The 20,797-nt window shown below is 41.9% G+C and overlaps 1 protein-coding gene across 1 annotated transcript in view; it reads right to left on the bottom strand.

Annotated features, from left to right (window-relative positions):
* The window catches only part of XPO4 (exportin 4), a 64,517-nt gene that overhangs the window by 38,583 nt on the left and 5,137 nt on the right, over nt 1–20,797 (bottom strand). Inside the window, exons 2-4 of the mRNA XM_081908678.1 lie at nt 13,124–13,229; nt 11,800–11,941; nt 10,348–10,486 (exon numbers count right to left, since the gene is read on the bottom strand). Of these exons, the coding sequence (XP_081764804.1) occupies nt 10,348–10,486; nt 11,800–11,941; nt 13,124–13,229 (387 nt within the window). The remainder of the gene's footprint in view (nt 1–10,347; nt 10,487–11,799; nt 11,942–13,123; nt 13,230–20,797) is intronic.

Raw genomic sequence — 20,797 nt, 5'->3', positions numbered from 1 at the left:
AAATTTCCAGATGCACTGAAGTTTATAGATCTTCCAGACTCCATTAAAGGTGTATACTCTTGTTCCAAATGGGTCAAGCTTTACGTTTAAGGCGAACTTTCAAATACCAAATGTTACCTTTGGCGATAAGTGTCACAATACCTATTTCTGCAAGGGAGAGCGATTTATAGCTCCTCTATATCATACATTAAATGTCCCGTATTCCATTGTTTTGCTCTTCACAATGGTTGTGTGCACAATAGATGTCTACAACTATTGGCTTTATTCCTAGACTATTTGGAGCCAAGGTGCCAAGGATGGACAGAGGGACAGGAATTGTTAAAGGGTCATGCATGCCGGCAAGTGTCCAGGGGTTAAACGGAAATATGCACACTACCTCTGAACACCCGAAAGATTAAAGTCGTGATGATACTATTTATGCGAGGTCACGCAACAGCTGACAGTAGTGCCATCCACCCACCAACTGCGACATCTTTGTTCAGAAATGCCTCTGATGTCAGTACCTTGACCCCACAGAGAGCTAGTTATCTCAGCTAGTATACACAAAATTAACATTCTTCTTAGCTATATAAATCCCAGACAATCCAAGAAAAAAAGAAAGAAAAAGATACTTTTAGATTAAATATGCATTTAAGTGGAATTCAGTGGGAAATTACAATACTGAGTTTGGACTCCACAGCCAAAACAAACAAGCAAAAACCCTTTATTTTATTTTCTAGAAATACTTATTGTCTACTGCTGCAGTGCATGCAGGTTATGGCTTTGGCCCATTCACGCACTATTCTGAATTCTGGTGTGCTTGCTTCCTGATAGTCTATTAGAAAAACAAATTTCAACAAATTTAAGTGCTGGGCAGCAGGTCTCTATCCTTTCCTTATATTCTCATATACTTCAAACAATACCTGATGATTTCAGTCCTTTAATTTTTGTTAAGTCTCCATAGTAGTATTTTATATCACTATAACAGACTGACGCAGAGGTAATATTCCTGATCTACTAACCATGGTTAGCAGATCAGTATGCTGTCATCTCACAGGTTCTTTCCTTTCCCTCCCCAAATTCTCTCTTCCTTCTATGATTTGCTTTAACCACGCTGTACAGCTTGGTCAGCATTGGCCCAAACAATGGTTAAAACTGGCTAGAATTGCCTGCTAACCAAAGTTTGCAAATCCACCTCGAACCCTGGTTAAGAAGAAAGATCTAAAGTGTGTAACTGGAGACAGTACATTAGCTTCATACCAGCAAAGTTTGTACCTCATGAAACTAGTTTGTCTCACCCACCAGAAATTTCATTAGTTCCACCACATGAACAAACTACATACCCAAACAATAACCCCATCTGACAAAATAAAATAGTTCTCTTGTTTGCAGAGTGAATTGTCTCTTAGAATAGCCTGGCACTTACCCCAGTTGGGCTTTACTACCAGGAATATACTTTATAAAAGTTTGCCATGCTTAAAAGAGACTTTCAGCTGCTCTAACGGAAGATCAATGAGAATGTGCTAAGAGAGATTAACTGGGCAATCAGACACCCAGTGGAAGAAAAGTGGTCCCAGACAATTATGATTGTTGTTTAAATTTAGGATCTAATGAACCCAACAATGCTACTTTGCAAAAAAATAAATATATATATATATACTCTTTTTATTATAAGAGAAATAGTATGAATTATTTCTGCATGCTGCCGTGCTCTTACCAAAAGTGTGACTCGTGCCTTCAGAAAAGAATGTCACTTAAACTGAATGATAAAGCCAGAATGAATGTTTGAAGGGATTTCACACTTGTGTCTGGGACTGTCAATGGCATACGCGCACCGTTTTATTTGAGAGTGGTTAGGTTACAGAGGATGAAAGGGATAAGAGTTCAAAGACTGTTTAGGAAAATAGAGGGGAGAGTGCACACCTGTCCAAAACACAGAATCTGATCGGAGAATTAATTTCGGCAGCTAAAACTGTTGTGTCTCCATCAGACATGTGAATCCTAGTCCACGGCAGGCGAAGAAGGATCGCTTTGCTTTGACCAGTTGCCTTTGCTAGTGCTTCTCAAAACAGAAAACAGTGAAATCCCTTTGGAAAACGCCTGTGTGTATGTGTGTTTTCCTCTTTATATCTAAAGCAAAGAGAGTGCTGCACTTAGGGCCAAGAGGCTTCACAGTTGTGTTATCGCAGCATCTGAAGCTAATCCTGCTGTCTTAAATCACTTTCAGACACCGCCAAGATGATTTATAGGGTGGCTGTTCTTCTGAAATGCTTCTGTGAAATCCATATTGTCATTGTTAGCTGATGTCTAAGAACGCAGGAAGTATTTGATAACACCACTCAAGAATGACTTGCAACTAATACAGCGGGAGGAAGCAGGCACAGTAAAACAAGGAAGCTCTAGAACTAACATGGGCGTTCTGGAAGCAAACCGTTTTCTAGAACAGCAACTTCAACAAGTGGCTTTTTGTTTTAAGTCCTTGTCCTTATGCAACCTTCCTCAGATGAAAAAGCGGTAAATATAGCTTCTCTTTTTCAGTCAATCCTGAATCATATGTACTGTTTAGATGTTCTGGGGTTAAATCCAGCTGCTACTCAAGTCAATGAAAACCCTCACACACTTTGACGAAGCTGGAGCCAACGCTCTCTGCGCTAGCTGGGTGTTGCATGGGTGCTTTTCAGAAAAGAAGGATCTCCCCAAGAAATCCTGCACACTGAATAAATGTGACTTGAATTGCATTTCATTACAGCTGAATTATGCATTCAGGGATAATTTTTTAAAAACATTAGTTAAGAGTTTGAGTTAGCGTGTCAACAAGTAGTTAACAATAGACCAAACAAAGAATCAACACACAAATTCAGATATGTATGAGGCTGCATGAAAACAAGAGGTAACTGGTTAACTGGAGACATTTCTTCCCTTTCAGCTACGGGTATCATATCTAGACAACCATCTCTCAGCTTAGGGTGCTCAGATATCATTGCCCAAATAATACCAGTCCGTAGCCTTACTGAATTTAGAAATTTTTTTTTAATTTTTTTTTATTAAGTTTTGCATAAATATATTTCACAGACATACAACAGACAAAAGTAAATGAAATAAACATAAAAAGAAAAGAAAAAAAGAAAAGAAAAAGAACATAAAATACGTACAACATGAACAACACAACTTACATTAATTTTACAACAACATTGATCGACTTCCCTTTATCTCGATTTCGGATAATGTTATCTTAATTATCTTTCTGCTGTATCTATTCCAAAATAAAATTTATAACATAGTAAGCGTTATCTCATGCCTACTGTGAATTTTTTTTTTTTTAGATACATCTATATTTCTGATTAACATTTTGATTTTCCCTTTGTCTCTATTTCCATATATATTCTAAATTTGTCCCATACATTACTAAATTTTGTACGTTTTTGATTTCTTATTTTCTGAGTCAATTTAGAATTAGAAATTGTTTTTACTGCTGATGTTTTTATTTTAAGGCTATCGCTTTTTATTTCTTTCCTCTATGTTAAACTAGTCTTGAATGGAAATAAATAAATAAAATGGTAACCACAGACAGTTAAACAGGCTAGCAAAGAAAAACCCCCACTATAAACATTTGTGGCTTTATATAGGTTAGTTTAACATAACAACAAAGCGTTCACCTTTATTTTCTTTTTCTAGTATTTATTACTACAGTGGTGCCTCGCAAGACGAAATTAATTCGTTCCGCAAGTCTTTTCGTCTTGCGAGTTTTTCGTCTTGCGAAGCACGGTTTCCCATAGGAATGCATTAAAAATCAATTAATGCGTTCCTATGGAAACCGAACCGCCTTCAGACCAGGTCTGGGGACAGTCTGTCCCCCGACCTCTTCTGAAGGCTGGCGGGGGCGAAAGTCTTTGCTCCCCCCCCCCCGCCTGCCTTCCCGGGACAGCGGAGACTTTTCCGCTGTCCCGGGGCGGTCTTAAAATGCTGGCGGGCGGCAGCGAAGGCTTCGCTGCCGCCCGCCAGCATTTTAAAATCGCCCCGGGACAGCGGAGGAATTCTCCGCTGTCCCAGGGCGATTTAAAAGCCCCCGGGAAGGCAGGCAGGGGGACAAAGACTTTTGCCCCCCGCCCGCCTTCGGAAGAGGTCCTGGAAGGCTTTGCTGCCGCCCGCCAGCATTTTAAAATCGCCCCGGGACAGCGGAGGAATTCTCTGCTGTCCCAGGGCGATTTAAAAGCCCCCGGGAAGGCAGGCAGGGGGACAAAGACTTTTGCCCCCCGCCCGCCTTCGGAAGAGGTCCTGGAAGGCTTTGCTGCCGCCCGCCAGCATTTTAAAATCGCCCCGGGACAGCGGAGGAATTCTCTGCTGTCCCAGGGCGATTTAAAAGCCCCCGGGAAGGCAGGCAGGGGGACAAAGACTTTTGCCCCCCGCCCGCCTTCGGAAGAGGTCCTGGACCTCTTCCGAAGGCGGGCGGGGGGCAAAAGTCTTTGCTCCCCCCGCCTGCCTTCAAAAGCCGTCTGGGGGCTTTTAAATCGCCCCGGACAGTCCCGGGGCGATTTAAAAGCCCCCGGTTAGGCAGGCGGGGGGGGGGGCAAAGAGGTCCTGGACCTCTTCTGAAGGCTGGCGGGGGGCAAAAGTCTTTGCTCTCCCCGCCTGCCTTCAAAAGCCGTCCGGGATAGCAGGAAGCGCTTCCCTGCTATCCCGGACCACTTTTAAAATGCTGGCGGTGGGGAGCAAAGCCTTTCGCCCCCGCCGGCCTTCCTGGACCTCTTCTGAAGTCCGGAGGGAGGGAAAAGGCTTTGCTCCCCACCGCCAGCATTTAAAAGAGGTCCCCGAGATTTCCCTATGGGCTTTCGTCTTGCGATTCAAGCCCATAGGGAAAATCGTCTAGCGAAGCGTCGCAAAAACCGAAAAACCCTTTCGTCTTGCGGGTTTTTCGTCTTGCGAGGCATTCGTCTTGCGGGGCACCACTGTATATTGATATCTCACTTTTCCTTCAAGGAGGAGTTTTTTCTCACAACAACCCTGTGAGGGAGGCTAAGCTAAGAGGTGCTGGCTGGCCCAGGGCCATCCACTGAGCTTCGTGGGGATTTGAATCTCGTCTCCTAGGCCCTAGTCCAGCACTCTAGTTGCTACAGCACGCTGGCCTATCAATCAGCACCCACCAGCTCCCCAGCTTCTCTCGCTTAAGGACGTAATTACACAAAACTGGTCCATTGACAGACTGCTCCATTTATCTTTTCTTGATGTATTTTCATTTTTCTTCAAAACACTATTAGTAACAGGAGCACAGATGCCTGAAGAGGGCTAAATTTGGCAACACTTCTTGAAATTGAATTGGGTTATCTATTTTTATACAGTTTACACGTATTCATATTTATATAGGTTTCTTACTGAACCATTCCTTGTTTATTTATCTTTGTACTAAATTACCTGCTTTAACACACAAGGTTTCGTTGTGCCATCTGTCTGTGGGCTATGCAATTTTGCTTCCCCTTCCTTTTCCTTTGCAAATTGTGGGCGGAAAGCACCAACATTACTAATCTGGGCCCTAGAGAAGAAGGGTAAGCATGAAGAAGCCCCTTGGGCTTTTGTTTGCTGTTGCACTATTTCCAGCTCCAATTTATAAAACACAGGTTATTTTATTTGACGTTTTCATTTACTAAATTTATATACCGCCCAACGTCTGAAGATCACAGGGTACAACATAAAACCATGCACCAAAAGGACCCCCCACAAAAATGTGTAGAATAATAATAATTAAAAAATAACACACCCACATCTCACATATGTTTAAAAGGACATAGATTTTGACAGCAAAAGCCTAACTGAAGAGGAATATTTTTGCCTGGCGTCTTTTACAACTGGAGTGAAGGGACAGGACCCTTCCAGATCATAAAACTTAAGATCTGTGTGCCCTGAGGGAAGGAAGAAGAGAAGCAGCCCAGGCTCCTATGGGCCGCATACCACTGCTCCTGAAGCAACTATCAGGTCGCTTGTGCCCCTTCACCCTCTTGCTACTTCAGATCTGTGTGCCCCGAAGGAAGGCAGATGCGAGGAAGGCCCAGACCAGGGAGATCATGCCAAATGGTCCCCAAAGGACCATCCGTCAGCCTGGAAGGACTCTGCTCTGCCGTTCTGTATCATTTGCTTTGATATTTTAAGATTGCAAACCATCTTGGGTGACTTGGCAACAAGGTTATGTATAAAGACAATAAATAAAACGTTTCAAGAATCCACTTCTGCTTTTCCTTTATATAGAAAAAGGATCGGTGCAAAGCCTTAGGGGTTCCACTGCTTCATAGTAGAACTGTTATCAAGAGTTTGAGGGGGGCTTATCAGTTCCAATATGGCCGAATTGTCCTATGTGTACTGAACTATAGTGATACCTCGGGTTACATACGCTTCAGGTTACAGACTCCGCTAAGCCAGAAATATTACCTCGGGTTAAGAACTTTGCTTCAGGATGAGAACAGAAATCATGCAGCGGTGGCGCAAGGCCCCATTAGCTAAAGTGGTGCTTCAGGTTAAGAACAGTTTCAGGTTAAGAACAGACCTCCAGAACGAATTAAGTTCTTAACCCGAGGTACCACTGTATATTCAAGACTACAATGTGATGCCCTTTCTATCAGTGGCTGCTACCACGTTTCGATGTCAACCTCTGTTAAAGTTAGCTTTGCTGGAATCAAGAAGCGTTTGCCAACATTCGCTGTGCAGCCTGTTTTACAAATTTACAAGGCACTTCATGGACAAAATTGCCCCGAGTGATAGCCTGCCTTCTTGCCTGCTTCAGTGACGGGAACAATATATTCCCACTGGCAAGCTTTCTAACTGTCATCCATTCCACTTTGTTCTGTCTATAACAAATGAGTTAGTTTTGCGTGGTGATGCTGCTGCAATTTTCCTCTGAAACTGTTTGGTCTGGTTCTCGATACATAAAGAAGCAGCTTGCTGGCGTGTTCTCAGATCCTCTTGTTCCACTTCAAAGAGTTACCCCTCTATACATTTGCTATTAGGTTAGGGTTTTCAAGCTTTTAAATTTCCAAAATCAGAACTTGCTCTGTGCAAGTTCAGATCCCACAAGTAACTTCCTTTGCCCATTTCCACAAAACATTGAATCCAAACGGACATACTATGGTTGTGCTACCGTTCCAAAGCAGAGCACAAACCAGCTTCAAACAGTGGGGTCCAATCCTGGTTTGGAGGGCAGGCACAAACCATAGTTTAATGTTCAAATGCAACAATAAAAGTAGCAACTTGATCTGCAAAGTGCAAAGGGGGGAGGAAGGAACATGAGGCTGGTTTGTGTAGCAGCAAACCACAGGTTGGTATTATAGCTGAACAGAGCTTCTATCTCTCATGCTATTAATAAGGCACCCCCATAGGACACAAAATGTAACAGCTGGCTCAGAATTTTTCACTGAAACTTTTGCTTCATGATTGTACTTAAATAAATTCAATTTTTAAAAAACAAAAGCGGGATGAGATTTTGTTCAATTACAAAATGTTTTTAAAAATTGCTTCCTTAGAACACATTTTATGTGGGAGGGGAATAAATTTTTAGTTCCACTTTATTGCAATCCTTTACCGAAATGCTGATTTCAACCCGTTCCAAAGTTTTCCACAGGCCATCATGAACACCTTTACCCTCCTCCTCTGCTTTGAAACTTTCCAAGAGTACACAGCTCACTCAACACATTAGAAGCAGTGTTCAACAGACTATTTTTATGTATTAATATGAGGCAGCTCCCCAGGCAGCTAAAGGCAAGCAAGTACACACACACACACACACACACACACACACACACGAGAGTATGATGCATTTGCACTTTAGGTCTCAGAAAGGGGAATCCTTCAAATAGCAAAAGTAGAAAGAGTACCAAGGTCCAGGGCCAAGGAACTGCAGGCATCTGTGGTTAAGAGGAGTCTCTCCCACACACATTTCCTCAGCATCTTGGAATCAGTGATGGAAAGCATGAATTAAGCTGACTAAAATTAGTCAGTGGCTTTTTAGCAGAAGCTCTGTCCATCAGAGACTGAAGCAGGCTATAGTGCAACAGATTACAAGAGGTAGAAACTTTCATGATGGGTGCTTCTAGTTATATAGGCAGTTTGGTCCACCCTCCTCAGCTCATAGAACAAGTGAATGGTGTTTTAGACACATCTGTATAAGATGTATTTTGCAGTTCGTCAAGGGCTTTTATGAATAACCAGAAATGTGTAAACGTCTTCATCAATGATGGTCAATGAGCAGGATTAGGCCTCTGAATCAATTCTATGTGGTGCCTGGTCGTCCTGTGAATTAATGGCTCAAAAAAAATATTGCCCAATTTTACTTGTAAGGAATAGAAAAATGTTTTCCAGTTATCAAGCAGAAATAATCAACACATGCAATATTGCATCTCTTCCCAATTCGGTACACAAGATCCATGTAATTAAAAATGCATGTGTTTGCATAGAATGGTACACTCGAGTACGCTTGATCTGTAAAAGTGAGAACATTTTCTGTTTGATAAAACTCACTTTATTGTGGAGACTGACTAATTCACAAGTGGCTCAATTTGTGTGGCAAGATACACACTCTCAACCCCTGAGCAACTATCCGGAGATCTGTCCTCAAGAATTGCTCCTGAAAAAACAGTTCTTTGGAAAAAACTCAAAGTGCTCTTTGATCTGGCTGTTGTTGCATGATGCAAATCTGGGGCCTCTTCAGTTGTTACCCCAATTGCTCCCACGCTGCTCTAATGGCTTCCCGCATAGCTTCTTTACTGAAAACAAGGCGGGGAACCCTTCTCAGTCTACTGTGTACAACATTCTAGGGGCCACATGCCAGCAGTGGTCAGGGCCAGAGGGAAAGTGGGGAGAGCCAGAGTCCCTTTGTATAGTGGGCTACATTCCAACCATGCAAAAGCCAGCAGTTCCTATACAGTTGAACCTTGGAAGTCGAACGGAATCCGTTTCGGAAATCAGTTCGACTTCCAAAATGTTAGGAAACCTAAGCGTGGCTTCTGATTGGCTGCAGGAAGCCAACCAGAAGCCACAGAAGCCCTGTCAGATATTCAGGTTCCAAAAGAACGTTTGCAAACCAGAACACTCCAGTTTCCGGCGTTCAGGAGCCAAAATGTTCAAGTACCAAGGCATTCGGGATCCAAGGCACAACTGTGTACACACACACACACCTTCAAGCAATGATTTAGGTTTTATACATATTTGTGCTTTTTGTAGCACTGCGATAGGAGTTGCATTATTCTCATTACACCCCCTTCAGTATTTTTTGTTAGTCGGCTCACAGAACCTGTAGCACAGATTTCATCTGGGGAAAACAAACATACAAATCTTATCTTTGGACAAGCATTAGTCGCAGATAAGCATTTCAACTTATTTGGCTTTAACTAGGAAAGGTTTCAGTTTGAAATCTAGATGGCTTATTTCCACAACGGAACTTTTTAAACCTTATCTTCTGGCTTAGTGTGTGGAATTGAACTCTAAAGGCACACAAGTGGAAATAAGGTACTGGAAATCTATTTAGAGCTTCAGAGAGGCTGGAGGATATTTCCTCATTGGATTCTAAGAATGTAACACGAGTAAATTTTGTATTGCCATTTTCAGTTCTGTGCCGGCACACACACACCCCTTCGGCCCAACCACACCACTTCCCCAGGGAATGGAAAAGGTCTTCCCTCAGACAATTCCAACAGCTGAATCATAGACAGGACACAGCAAGGGACAGATGCAAATTGAACGGAGTGCAAGGGAAACAATGCTTGCCAATGGAAAATCCACTTTGATATCAAACTGTTGTGGCTCTTCAAACAAGTTCAGTACTAACATTCAAATGAAGTTGTCACATTAATAATGTGAATGAGAGCTCTACAATGAATCACTGGGAGAATAACATATCCTTTGTGTTGTATTTAAGTGTCAAATTTGAATCAAAGCATAATGATCTCACTTCGTGGCAGAGTACTGGGATTTAACTTATTACCATACCATAACTAAATTCATTTCACAATCGCTAGTTCATTTTCCCCACTTAATGGCAAACTTCTACTCAAGCAACAACTTCAGCCTGGCCTACAGATGCAACAGGATGAAGTGGTCAAGCGGGCTGTAACTCTGCAAACTGCCAGTTTTAACAATCCTGGCCAAGTAAAGCTCCAGAATATCAGAAAAAAGGGTCTTCCATCCCACTCCACTCTCTGCTGTGCTAACTTTCTACATGCAGGAAAATCACAAGTATATGATTTCTCAGATGCAGGCCACATTCTGCTGCATGTGTAGACCAGGCCTCACCAGGTGCAACTCACCAGATTCAGTTTTTAAGTGCCTTAAGTTTGTGAAGAAAAGTTTGTGCAGATGGGTTGGAATACATTTTAAAACGCAGGAACTTACCACTGTGGGGTTGCCGCTGCTTATCAACTGGCTGACTTCATGAAAAATGCTCTTGCATTCAATGGATTTGTCTAAGGACCCTCGTTTCACTATTACCGCTACGGCTAACAATATCTGCTCCCGCACATACTTCTGGAGGCTGCAAATACAATTTTCAAAAAATTAATATTCAGAATCAAGGCAACCGTTCCAAGACTTATAAAGTAAAATCCTTAGCTGTACTGCTTTTGGAGTAGAGCAGGGATAGGAACCTTTGGTCCTCTAGATGTTGCTGAACTACAACCCATCGCCCTTGGCCTTTGAAAATGCTTGCTGGGGCTGATGGGAGTTGTAGTTCAGTAACGTCTAGTGGAACAAAGGTTTCCCCCCCCCCCCAACCCTGGAACTGAATTGTTTGGTCCGCTGCTGCTTTGAGCCTGATTCTCTTGTGCATTAATTGTTGCACGTTGTCTGGAACATTAGCTGCAATCTCTGAGAGATGTTCCTTTTAAGTTACTGAAAACTTCTTTAGCTCCTATGGTACATAATTCCCCATGGTTAATATAAGTAGCACAGACAGCATCCATCTGACTGAATAGAATCCAATTATTTTACAATCTCATAGAATTGTAGAGCTGGAAGGGAAACTGAGGATCATCTAGTCCAGGGGTAGGCAACCTAAGGCCCATGGGCTGGATCCGGCCCAATCGCCTTCTAAATCCGGCCCACATACAGTCCAGGAATCAGCATGCTTTTACATGAGTAGAATGTGTCCTTTTACTTAAAATGCATCTCTGGGTTATTTGTGGGGCATAGGAATTTGTTCATTTTTTTCCTTCAAAATATATTCCGGCCTCCCACAAGGTTTGAGGGACAGTGGACCGGCCCCCTGCTGAGCAATGTCAGCTGATGGGCAGGAGCGCGGAGTTCAATCCTGCTGTGCTCCATTTTGGCAGCGTGCTTCCTGTGGGGAATGTTCTGGCAAAGCAGAAAACCCTGCAGACAACAGAAGTGGTTTAATAGCCAATTTCTCTTTCCACGGAACTCTGGGAACTGTAGCTCTGCGAGGGGAATAGGGGTCTCCTAACAACTCTCAGGAGGCTTAAAATACTACAGTTCCTCTGATTCCTTGGGGGAAACTGCGACTGTTGAAAGTGGCATGCTACTGTTTTATATGTATATGCAGATTGGGACTCAAGTCATTGGTCTATCTAGTCAAATCTTGTCTACTCTGGTGGGGAGCAGCTCTCTACAGCTCTCTGGCAAGGAGTTTTCCCTGTCACCTGCTACCTGAAACACGCAACTTTCTGCATGCAAACCACATGATCTTATCAATAAACTATGCTCCTCCCCATGAAAACAGAAGGCATTTTCTCATTGACTGGGTTCCATATTTCTGAACAGGAACACTTACAATATTTTTTTTAGAACTGGTACACTTCAGAAGTGTTTTTTTTTAGCAGTACTACTTACTTAGGTCTTTGTAAGACATATGTTAAAAGGAATGTTCGTAGGGACTCGATGCTACTTTTTTCCAACAGGATCCATTCTCGTACAACTGCTTCCATGATCGCCGTGGCAGCTTGAAAAAGGACATAGTCCACTTTACTAGTTTCTGCCGGAGAGATCCAAAATGGTAAGTTTGCAATCCACAGGAACTAACCTAGAAGGCACTGGTTACACAAACCCGCCACGATTAAACACAGTTAGCACAAACCGAGCACGTTAAAAGGGTTTCCCAATCAGAAATAAGTGGCAACTGGCAGGTCATAATGTTTTTTCATTTAAAGCAGGCTTCCCCAACCTGGTGCCCTCTAGATGCTCCAATCAGACACAGCCAGCACTGCATGGAGGGTGCCCGCATGGAGGTTAGAGAAGGGTGATTTAGAGCAGGCTTCCTCAACCTCGGCCCTCCAGATGTTTTGAGACTACAATTCCTATCATCCCTGACCACTGGTCCTGCTAGCTAGGGATCATGGGAGTTGTAGGCCAAAACATCTGGAGGGCTGAGGTTGAGGAAGCCTGATTTAGAGCATCATTTTTGGGTGCCCTTGCTTTTCAAGCCAGGTGGATGCTGACTAGAGACAAAAGGCAGGGTCTACTCTGTGTATGGCTTTGCTGGACACTACCCAGAGCCTTTTCTGTACTGGCACCATGTCTTTGAAATACCTTCCCCAGTGAAAACTGCTTGGTGCGAACATCACTGTAATTTAGGTGCCATGTAACTCAGTTTTTTGTTCAATTCGGCTCTTTTATGTTTGTACGGTGCTCTTTTAATAAAACAGATTTTTCTTTAAAAAATGTAATTTTTGTTTCATTTTGGTTTAATATCTGCCAATTACTGTAAGCTACTTTGAGCACCATTGGTGGAAAAAAGCAAGACAAACATTTAAAAACCCAAAACCATCATCACCAAAAGCAACTAATTCATAACAAAATGACACCACAGGGTGCCAGGGCAGTGACGATTTACAGAGAATTACATTAATTGGTGTCCTGCTTGTTACAGCTGGCAAAAGAGTGGACTTGCTGGTCCCTAACTCAATTCTCCCCGTTTCAGTGAATATTGACCTTTAAATCAGGGGCTGAGGAGCCCCACTGATATCTGGGGCAACTTACTCTTTGGTTAAGTGTGCAAAGGACTGCAGAGTGAAAACCCCAAGTCCAATCTGGCATGCAGACAGCAGCATTTCTCAAACACACCAACACACAAAGAGGCAAGTGATGCAATGGGCCAATGAATCTGTCTTAGTGATACACTTTGAATATTCAGCTGAATACACACATAAGGACTTACCTAAAATATGCCTGCAAACAGCAAATGGCGATTTTGATTTTCTAAATGATAAGAATATGTGTTCAGCATGCTGACGTTGTTCATTATTGACCATGGAAGGTGGTGCCTAAAGAGAAAATACTTTGCTTCAATATATTGGAGGGGAGGAGGAACCTTCTGTTTCCAGTGTAAACCCATGTTAAGAATAACCACAAGTCCCTATTTTCATGGGCAGAAAGATGACTACACTTAACTGAAGGCTATTTTGGTGTGTTTTTCTTTAAAATAATAATATAAAAGATTATTATGATGATCAGATTTCTAAAATATATATTTATAGCACTTTTTCACATTAATGATCCCAGGAAAGGCTACAAAACAACGAACATTAATCAGCATTCAAATATAATTACAAAAATTCCCTAAAACGGATTCAGAGACAGCCTGTGATTCAGATCCATCCCAAGCAATACAGTAGCAGCAGAACAACTCCCAGTAAAAGCCAATGCACTACTTCTTCAGTTCCTTCCTTCTTGCCAAGAGCACAGCAAATACCATATTTTTCGCACCATAGGGTGCACCGGACCATAGGGCGCACCCAGTTTTTAGGGGGGGGAAATCAAGAAAAAAAATTGTTTTCCCCCAGCCCCAAAGAGCAGCGTACAGGCTGCGCACAACCTCTCCTTGCTGCAGGGGTTGCGCGCAGCTATGGAGCAAGCCAAGGCAGCAAGAGGGATGGATCCCGCTTGCTCTTTGGGCTTCCCCTTTAGCCCCGTGCAGCCTCTCCTTGCCAGGAGACGCTGCGCGGGGCTTTCCTGGCTTTACTGGGAGGTGGGGGGATTCCCTCACCTCTCCCAAAAGCCCGCAGAACCGCGCAACCCCTTTAAAGAGATCGCGGCTTCTCCTGGCTTTTCTGGGAGGTGGGAGAAGGGACAGATGCGGCCAGTCAGTCCCTTCTCCCTCCTGTGGAAAAGCCCGCAAGAGCGCACGGAGCTTGTGTGCAGCTCTTGGGGGCTTTTCCCGCCTACCTCCCCCCTGCATTCGCTCCATAGGACGCACACACATTTTCCCTTGCTTTTTAGGAGGGGAAAAAGTGTGCCCTATGGTGCGAAAAATACGGTAGCTTACTCAGCTGAATAGCCGAGAAAACTTCAAATACTGGTAAAAGAATTTAGTATCAAAAATACCGGTGTTAAAAGGAGTCAGCTAAGACTTCTGGGTTCCAGCTATAAGCTGCCATTTAGTATCCTTGCTACCTACAAACTGATTCTTGTTGACAATCAGCCATAATTAACTTCTCCTGCACTGAAGACATATTTGGTCCTCGACTGGGGGAACCTGAATATAGTAGTATCATATTTCCTAGAGCACGTTTGTTTAAAAAAAAGGGGGGGGGGAGAACAGCAATGTTGCAAACTGAAGATTAGCTAGACCTGAACTTTCAAGAAGCCAACAACAAGGTCTTTAGCAGTAAAATACTGCCCTCTAGTGCAGTGGCTCTCAAACATTTCCCCCACAGACCACTTGAAAATTGTTGATGGTATTGAAGGACCATTTGATAGTTGTTTTCCTGTCCGCAGTTGCAACTGTAATGTGCTGCGTTGAATGCCGTATCATTTTTAATTGTACTTGTATCGCTTTCTTTCTTTCTTTCTTTCTTTCTTTCTTTCTTTCTTTCTTTCTTTCTTTCTTGCATTTTCTTGCAGTGCAATTTGAATTCTATAGAATTAAAATTTTACATGTTCTTCACAGACACACTGCAGAGGGATAGCTCAGTCAGTAGAGCATGAGACTCTTAATCTCAGGGTTGTGGATTCGAGCTCCACATTCCAGGGTTTTGAAACTCTTGCTCTAGTGTAAGGTCAGCATATGCCATGTGAAAACACACAACACTATTCAACTTCCCAACAAAGTCTGGTCAGCTCGAGGTTTTGATGTTCTACAGATCATTCTGATAACAATCATTATTTATTATTATTAATAATAATAATTCCATTTATTCACCAAAAAGACCCCCGTTTGCTTACAGTATTTTAAAAACATCTTATTAAAAGAGTTTAAAACTCTGGCAAGAATTGTGGGGGGTGAGGATCCTGAAATTAAATACAGCTGTACCTTGGAAGTTGAACAGAATCTGTTCCGGAAATCCATTCGACTTCCAAAACATTCGAAAACCAAAGCACGGCTTCTGATTGGCTGCAGGAGCTTCAGAAGGTGCGGAAGCTTGTGTAAGTGGACTGTGCTACAAGCATCCTATGCTATACTACACAATATTGTATAGTATACAAATACAATGCCTTTAGAATCCTGTTGTACAAGTAGTAGACAAAACTTATTCAGAATCTGAAAAGCATGTCACTGTAAGCATTCATACACAACAAGCGTATGTATCTGAAGGTATATTATGGAATTTAAGGATTTATAGTGATCAAGTAGCTTTCCATCAGATGAATTTTCAACTAAGTGGCCATTATTAACTTTCAAACTATCTTTTAACCTGCAAGACACAGTTGAATACACTATTTAATTCACACATGTCTATCCCTCGAAGACAGCCTATAACCACATTGATTGCTTGCAAGCAAAATATTATTTGCTATTGTAATGTTATGAGTCACTGGCTACAGAGAAATAATTCTTTTACCCGAGTTCCAACTTGTTCATGATTATAAAGAATATATTTCTTAGGAGTGGAGACTGAATGAGGAAATAGGAATGTGTTCATTGGCAAAAAAGCAGGCAAGTATATTTTTATTGGTGCAAAATATTACAAGTGCTCTGTAATTTTATTTAAAAGACAGGTCAATGAGAAGATAGCCTATACAAACACTCTGCAATAAGCAGAAAGGAGGATATTTGAAAGCAAACAATATATAGAAAAGAATAGGCAAAGATGTCATAACAGGACAGAGGAACAATATTTTTTTAAAAATAAGCCCACTTTGAACTTTGGAAAAGTTTGCATAGACTAGATCTCTACACAGCCAATAGTGACACACACAACTGTGATATTGCAAGGATTCATGAGAAGGATTACAAACAACATACAAGTAATGAATTGTGATAATGCAACCCAAAGAGCATCTTCTACAACAGGGATGGGGAAGCCTGCATGCCTCCAGAGATTGCTTCTTGGCCGTTTGGCTAATTCAAGTGTAGTTATCTTATAATGGCAATGGTGCCCACCTGAGAGACAGCGGAACTGAGTTCCAGCTGAAAAAAAGTCCTGCATGGTCAATGGTCAACCCCTAGCACAGTTATTATATGGGGCTCAGATTTGGACAGGTGCTCACCTTGGATCTACAGAAGCTGTTCAGTCTAAGTTTCTAAGGCAATTTTTTCTGTTCCATCCTGTGTTCCAAATGCTTCATTGCACCTGGAGGCTAATCTCCCCTCTGTTGAATTACATATTTGGTGTAGGACATTTAATTATTTGCTTCGGCTAAATTTAAACCCCACCAGTCTACTATCCTTAGTATCACAAGATTGTCATAAGAATGCTTGGACCAAAATTGTCAACCAAAAGCTTTACTTTTCTGGTTTATCACCATGACAGTTATTAACACTGGGCTTTAGTAAATAACCACATGCAGGAATCTATGCGGCTCCAGATCAGCAACAGTCCCGGAAAAGAGAAGCCAATTGAATTTTTTGCAGTGCCCTTCTGCAGCAGGCCACTAAACATACACTCACATATTGAGTTTCCAAGGAATCTTGAAGGGCAGCCCCATGCATAATGCAATGCTGTAGTCTTATCTCTTGTGGACACGAGAGAATGCATCACTTTGGCAATACTCTCTGGGTCCAGGAGGGGTCATAGCTGGTGTGCATCACTTCTTCACTTCATCACTTCTATTTGGGATAAGAGGTTTTCAACAGGTAGAAAGAATGAACCACAAATTACAAGGACTGAAGCAGCATACCATCCCTGTTCTGCAAACGCAGGTGTGAACTTGCTCGACTCCGGTGTGCGTCCTCCCCATACCCCTCTATGCACATGTTAAATGGTTCGGAAGAAGCTGTAAGTTATTCAGTTCTCGTGCATCAGGAATGAGAAGCCTGCAGGTTTTTGTTGGCTAGGGCTGATGGGAGTTTCAGTCCTACAACATCTGGAAGGTCACAGGTTCCACACTCTTCGAGAGCTTATTTGACAAGTGAGGATTTTTAGTAGTGTTCCTAATCGTAAGCTGAAATTTAACGCTGAACTTAACGTAAATGAACTAAGTCATACTCAAGCTAAAATCAATGGGTTTGACTAATATTAGTCCACTGATATCAGCTGGTCTACTCTAAGCATGACTTATGAGTCAAAGAATCAGAATTGTAGAGTGGGAAGGGACCACAAGAACCATCTAGTGAACCCCCTGAAATGCAGGAATCTTTTGTCCAATGTGGGGCTCAGACCCATAACCCTGAGATTAAGTGTCTCATGCTCTACCGACTGAGCCATGAGCCATGACTTAGCTGGATTCAACTTGTAACAACAGCCAATACACAAGAACAAATATATCCACTTAACAACAAAGATATCAACAAGGACCTGAGTCACATGCAAGGCAGAAGGAAAGGAGAAGCCAGAGAAGACAACAATTAAACCCAACACATGATAAAAGTCTATGTCAATTCTGTGTTAAAACTTCATCCACTAGCCTCTAGTCAAGCCAGCTGAGTTAAAGTGTGTCTCTCTATGCAAAATATCGCGTTACTGCGTAAAAATAAGAGGCATGTCTAAACGTGATCACTTTGATGTAACTTGGTTTCCATCCATTAGTTATATAAACGGGTACAGAGATGCTTATCGTACATGAAACTTTATGGTGGATGTTTTTCCTTGAAGTAGCTGTGTTAAGTAATACCTAAGTAATTTGATGCTGTACTCATGCTCTCCATGAACGAAAGTTGTTTTTCTTTATATTTATAGAAATTGATAATATATACATATAAAATATATATAATATATATTTAAAATGTTACTGGGTAAAATACACCCTTTCGGTCAAGCATCACAAATGTCAAAAAAAGGTCTACTTTGATGGCAAATTATGGAAAGTTTGGGCACCGAGGCAAGAATCTAAAGAGTAACAGGCTCATACAAGAGGTTTGTACTACCCCAGATGAATATTTTCATCAAACAGATCACACATAAACAAAACACATGCATATCATACCAAAGTACTTTTGAAACTGTCCTCAGTTTGGAGGCTGCTGTTCAATAAAAATAAGCTGAAAGGATTTCATGGTTCTTTTGACCCTGGCTTTAATCTTCAAGTAAATCATTTTGTTTTGTATTCTTGCATATGTACAGGAGAGATAGACATATCTATCAGCCTCCCTCTCTCTATCAGTCTCTAAGCACTGCAAGGGGCATGTATAATACATAAGGAAATGCCCTGATTGTGCGCCTAAGTTGCATACCAGCTCCATTTGGTGGCAAACCAGTGTTTAATCAACTATAATAACTATACAATATGCCAATTATAAAATGAAAAACTAGCTTCAATCAATCTTGCTTTCCCCCTTTGCCAGCACCATAAAGCCAATGTTGAGGTTTTATTCCTGACGTTTAACATTTGTTTTGAATTCAACTGATCCACCTGGGATCATAATAAAAATACATGATAAGTATTAAACTTTTGGAAAGACAGTACAAGCACGTTTTATTTTACCACAGGAAAGTGTAATACATCCACTGAAAGTTTTTTTTAAAACCCTGCAATTTTGTCAGGACAAGTTATGTGTTGTTTACTGTTGTAACAATTGTTTTCTCAAAATTTATCTTCTATACCATGAAAATAAATAAAAATGTTATTTTAAAAAATTGAAACAGGGAAGCACAAAGGGAAGGAGAGGCAAATGGAGACAAGGAAGCAGAATGCAGTTGCTTCAGTCAGGTGCATTTAAGTTTAGCTGCAGACTACAGTAGCTAGCATGAGAACTAGGGAGTTGTGCCAAGCCAAAGAGATTTGAAGAGAAGAGAGAAGGCTTCCGGAACAGCGCGCTCAGCGTCAGGTCGGAGTTTGAGCTCTAAGCTGTTCACGACAGACCCGGCACCTGGAGAGGCGAAGCAGGAGCAACAGGAGGCTTAAGTTGCCCCTATTCTGGTGGATTTCCCGGGAGCAGAGGCTCAGCTGCGCAAAAGGGGGTTTCCTCACACTAGAATTGGACTTAAAAACACTTTAAAAAGAAGAAATTTAGGGGAGAACCTCAGCACAAAGGAGCGAGACCGCCCTCCGGTGCCTTCGCCTCCAGACCCCATGAGCTAGTGCTGGACTCTCCAGTAAGATATTGACACAAATTCAAGGAGAACAAGGCCATGGAGGTCTTTGAAGGCAAGGGCAGGCTTGTGCTGGATCTGGGAGAAAACAGGAAGCCAGCACTGTAAGTTAAAGATCCTGTCTAAACATGTCAGTGGCAAATGATAGCCAGATAACAATAATGCCTGTTAAAGGAATATTTCAGATAGCCAGTGTTTCTGCATGTGAGCAAATTTGATTTTAGTGTGTAAATTGGCATCCAAGGCTCCACTCTAAAGACATGTACCCAAGAAAGAATGTTGTAGCTGAGGACAGCAGACCTTTCTCAAAGGCTTAATCATGCTTGCTTTTATTTTGCATAATGATTACATACAAAACCACTGTGTACTGTCCCTACTCTTGTCAGGTACTTCCAACACCTTCAAATATCCAGCAAGTATCATTTCATATCAGAAGCAGGGTTCTGCCGATAATGAATGGCTGGGCTAGGTTTTGAATTTTTTGTTTCTAACAGCCAGCTGCAAAGCCCAGTCCCGCCATGATAACAGCAACAAATTATAAAGATTGGTTCAAAACTGCAATGGGTTTGCTCCTTCATTAGCCTCTATGTATCTATGTTAAATGATCTGACCAATGATGGTATCATGGTACCTAATGGCATGATATGAACCTTATTTACTGAAAGTTCAAATAGTGAATTAAGGTGTCTATTCAAAAGGGGTGTGCATGTGTAGCAGATGTGAGAAATCTTCTATATTCCAGGTACAAAATACTACCTGTCGTCCAACTGTTGCTAACACTATACTGTGATTCTAAGACTGCGATCCTTTGTAAATTTACCTGGGAATATGATCCACAGAACTCAGTGGTGTCTGCTTCTGCGTAAACACGCGTAGGTTCAACTTTGAGAAACATAATAAGCATTTGTTTAACAAAGGCTCTTCTTCAGCCAGATGAAATTTAGATTTCATAGAAATGCACACAGAACTTTTACCATTCTGCTTATATAAGCCTCATCAAAGAGAAAAGGTACAAGCTCCACCCTATACTCTCCCAGCCTTGTTTTTACACTGAAATCTCTTGCATCAATCAATTAGCATAGATAACTGAACAAGAAATCTCCTGTCTACAGAGTGTCTGGCTTCCTCTGTCTTCACACCTTTTCAATTTGAGCTGATCGTCATAGACAACAGTAAAACTTTAAACCCTTCATTCACCATAGCAGGGAGGGCCTAATAACTTGGCAAAAAAATCTGCCCAAGCAAATGCTGGGAAACTTTAGTAGTTAAACTGTCAGGTCTTTAAGAGACAGACATGTTTCGTTAAAAAACTCAAATTCGTGAAAGTGCTACAGCAACATTGGGGATCCTCCAGACTGCCAAGAAATCCCATTTGGCCTTCTAAAGTGGTATGGCCCAAACTACACACATCTTTCCATCAC

The sequence above is a fragment of the Podarcis melisellensis genome (assembly GCF_964234715.1).
Source record: "Podarcis melisellensis genome assembly, chromosome: 4".
In the NCBI taxonomy this organism is placed as follows: domain Eukaryota; kingdom Metazoa; phylum Chordata; class Lepidosauria; order Squamata; family Lacertidae; genus Podarcis; species Podarcis melisellensis.
The sequence above is the reverse complement of the archived record's forward strand: the minus strand, read 5'-3'. Positions and strand labels throughout refer to the sequence as shown.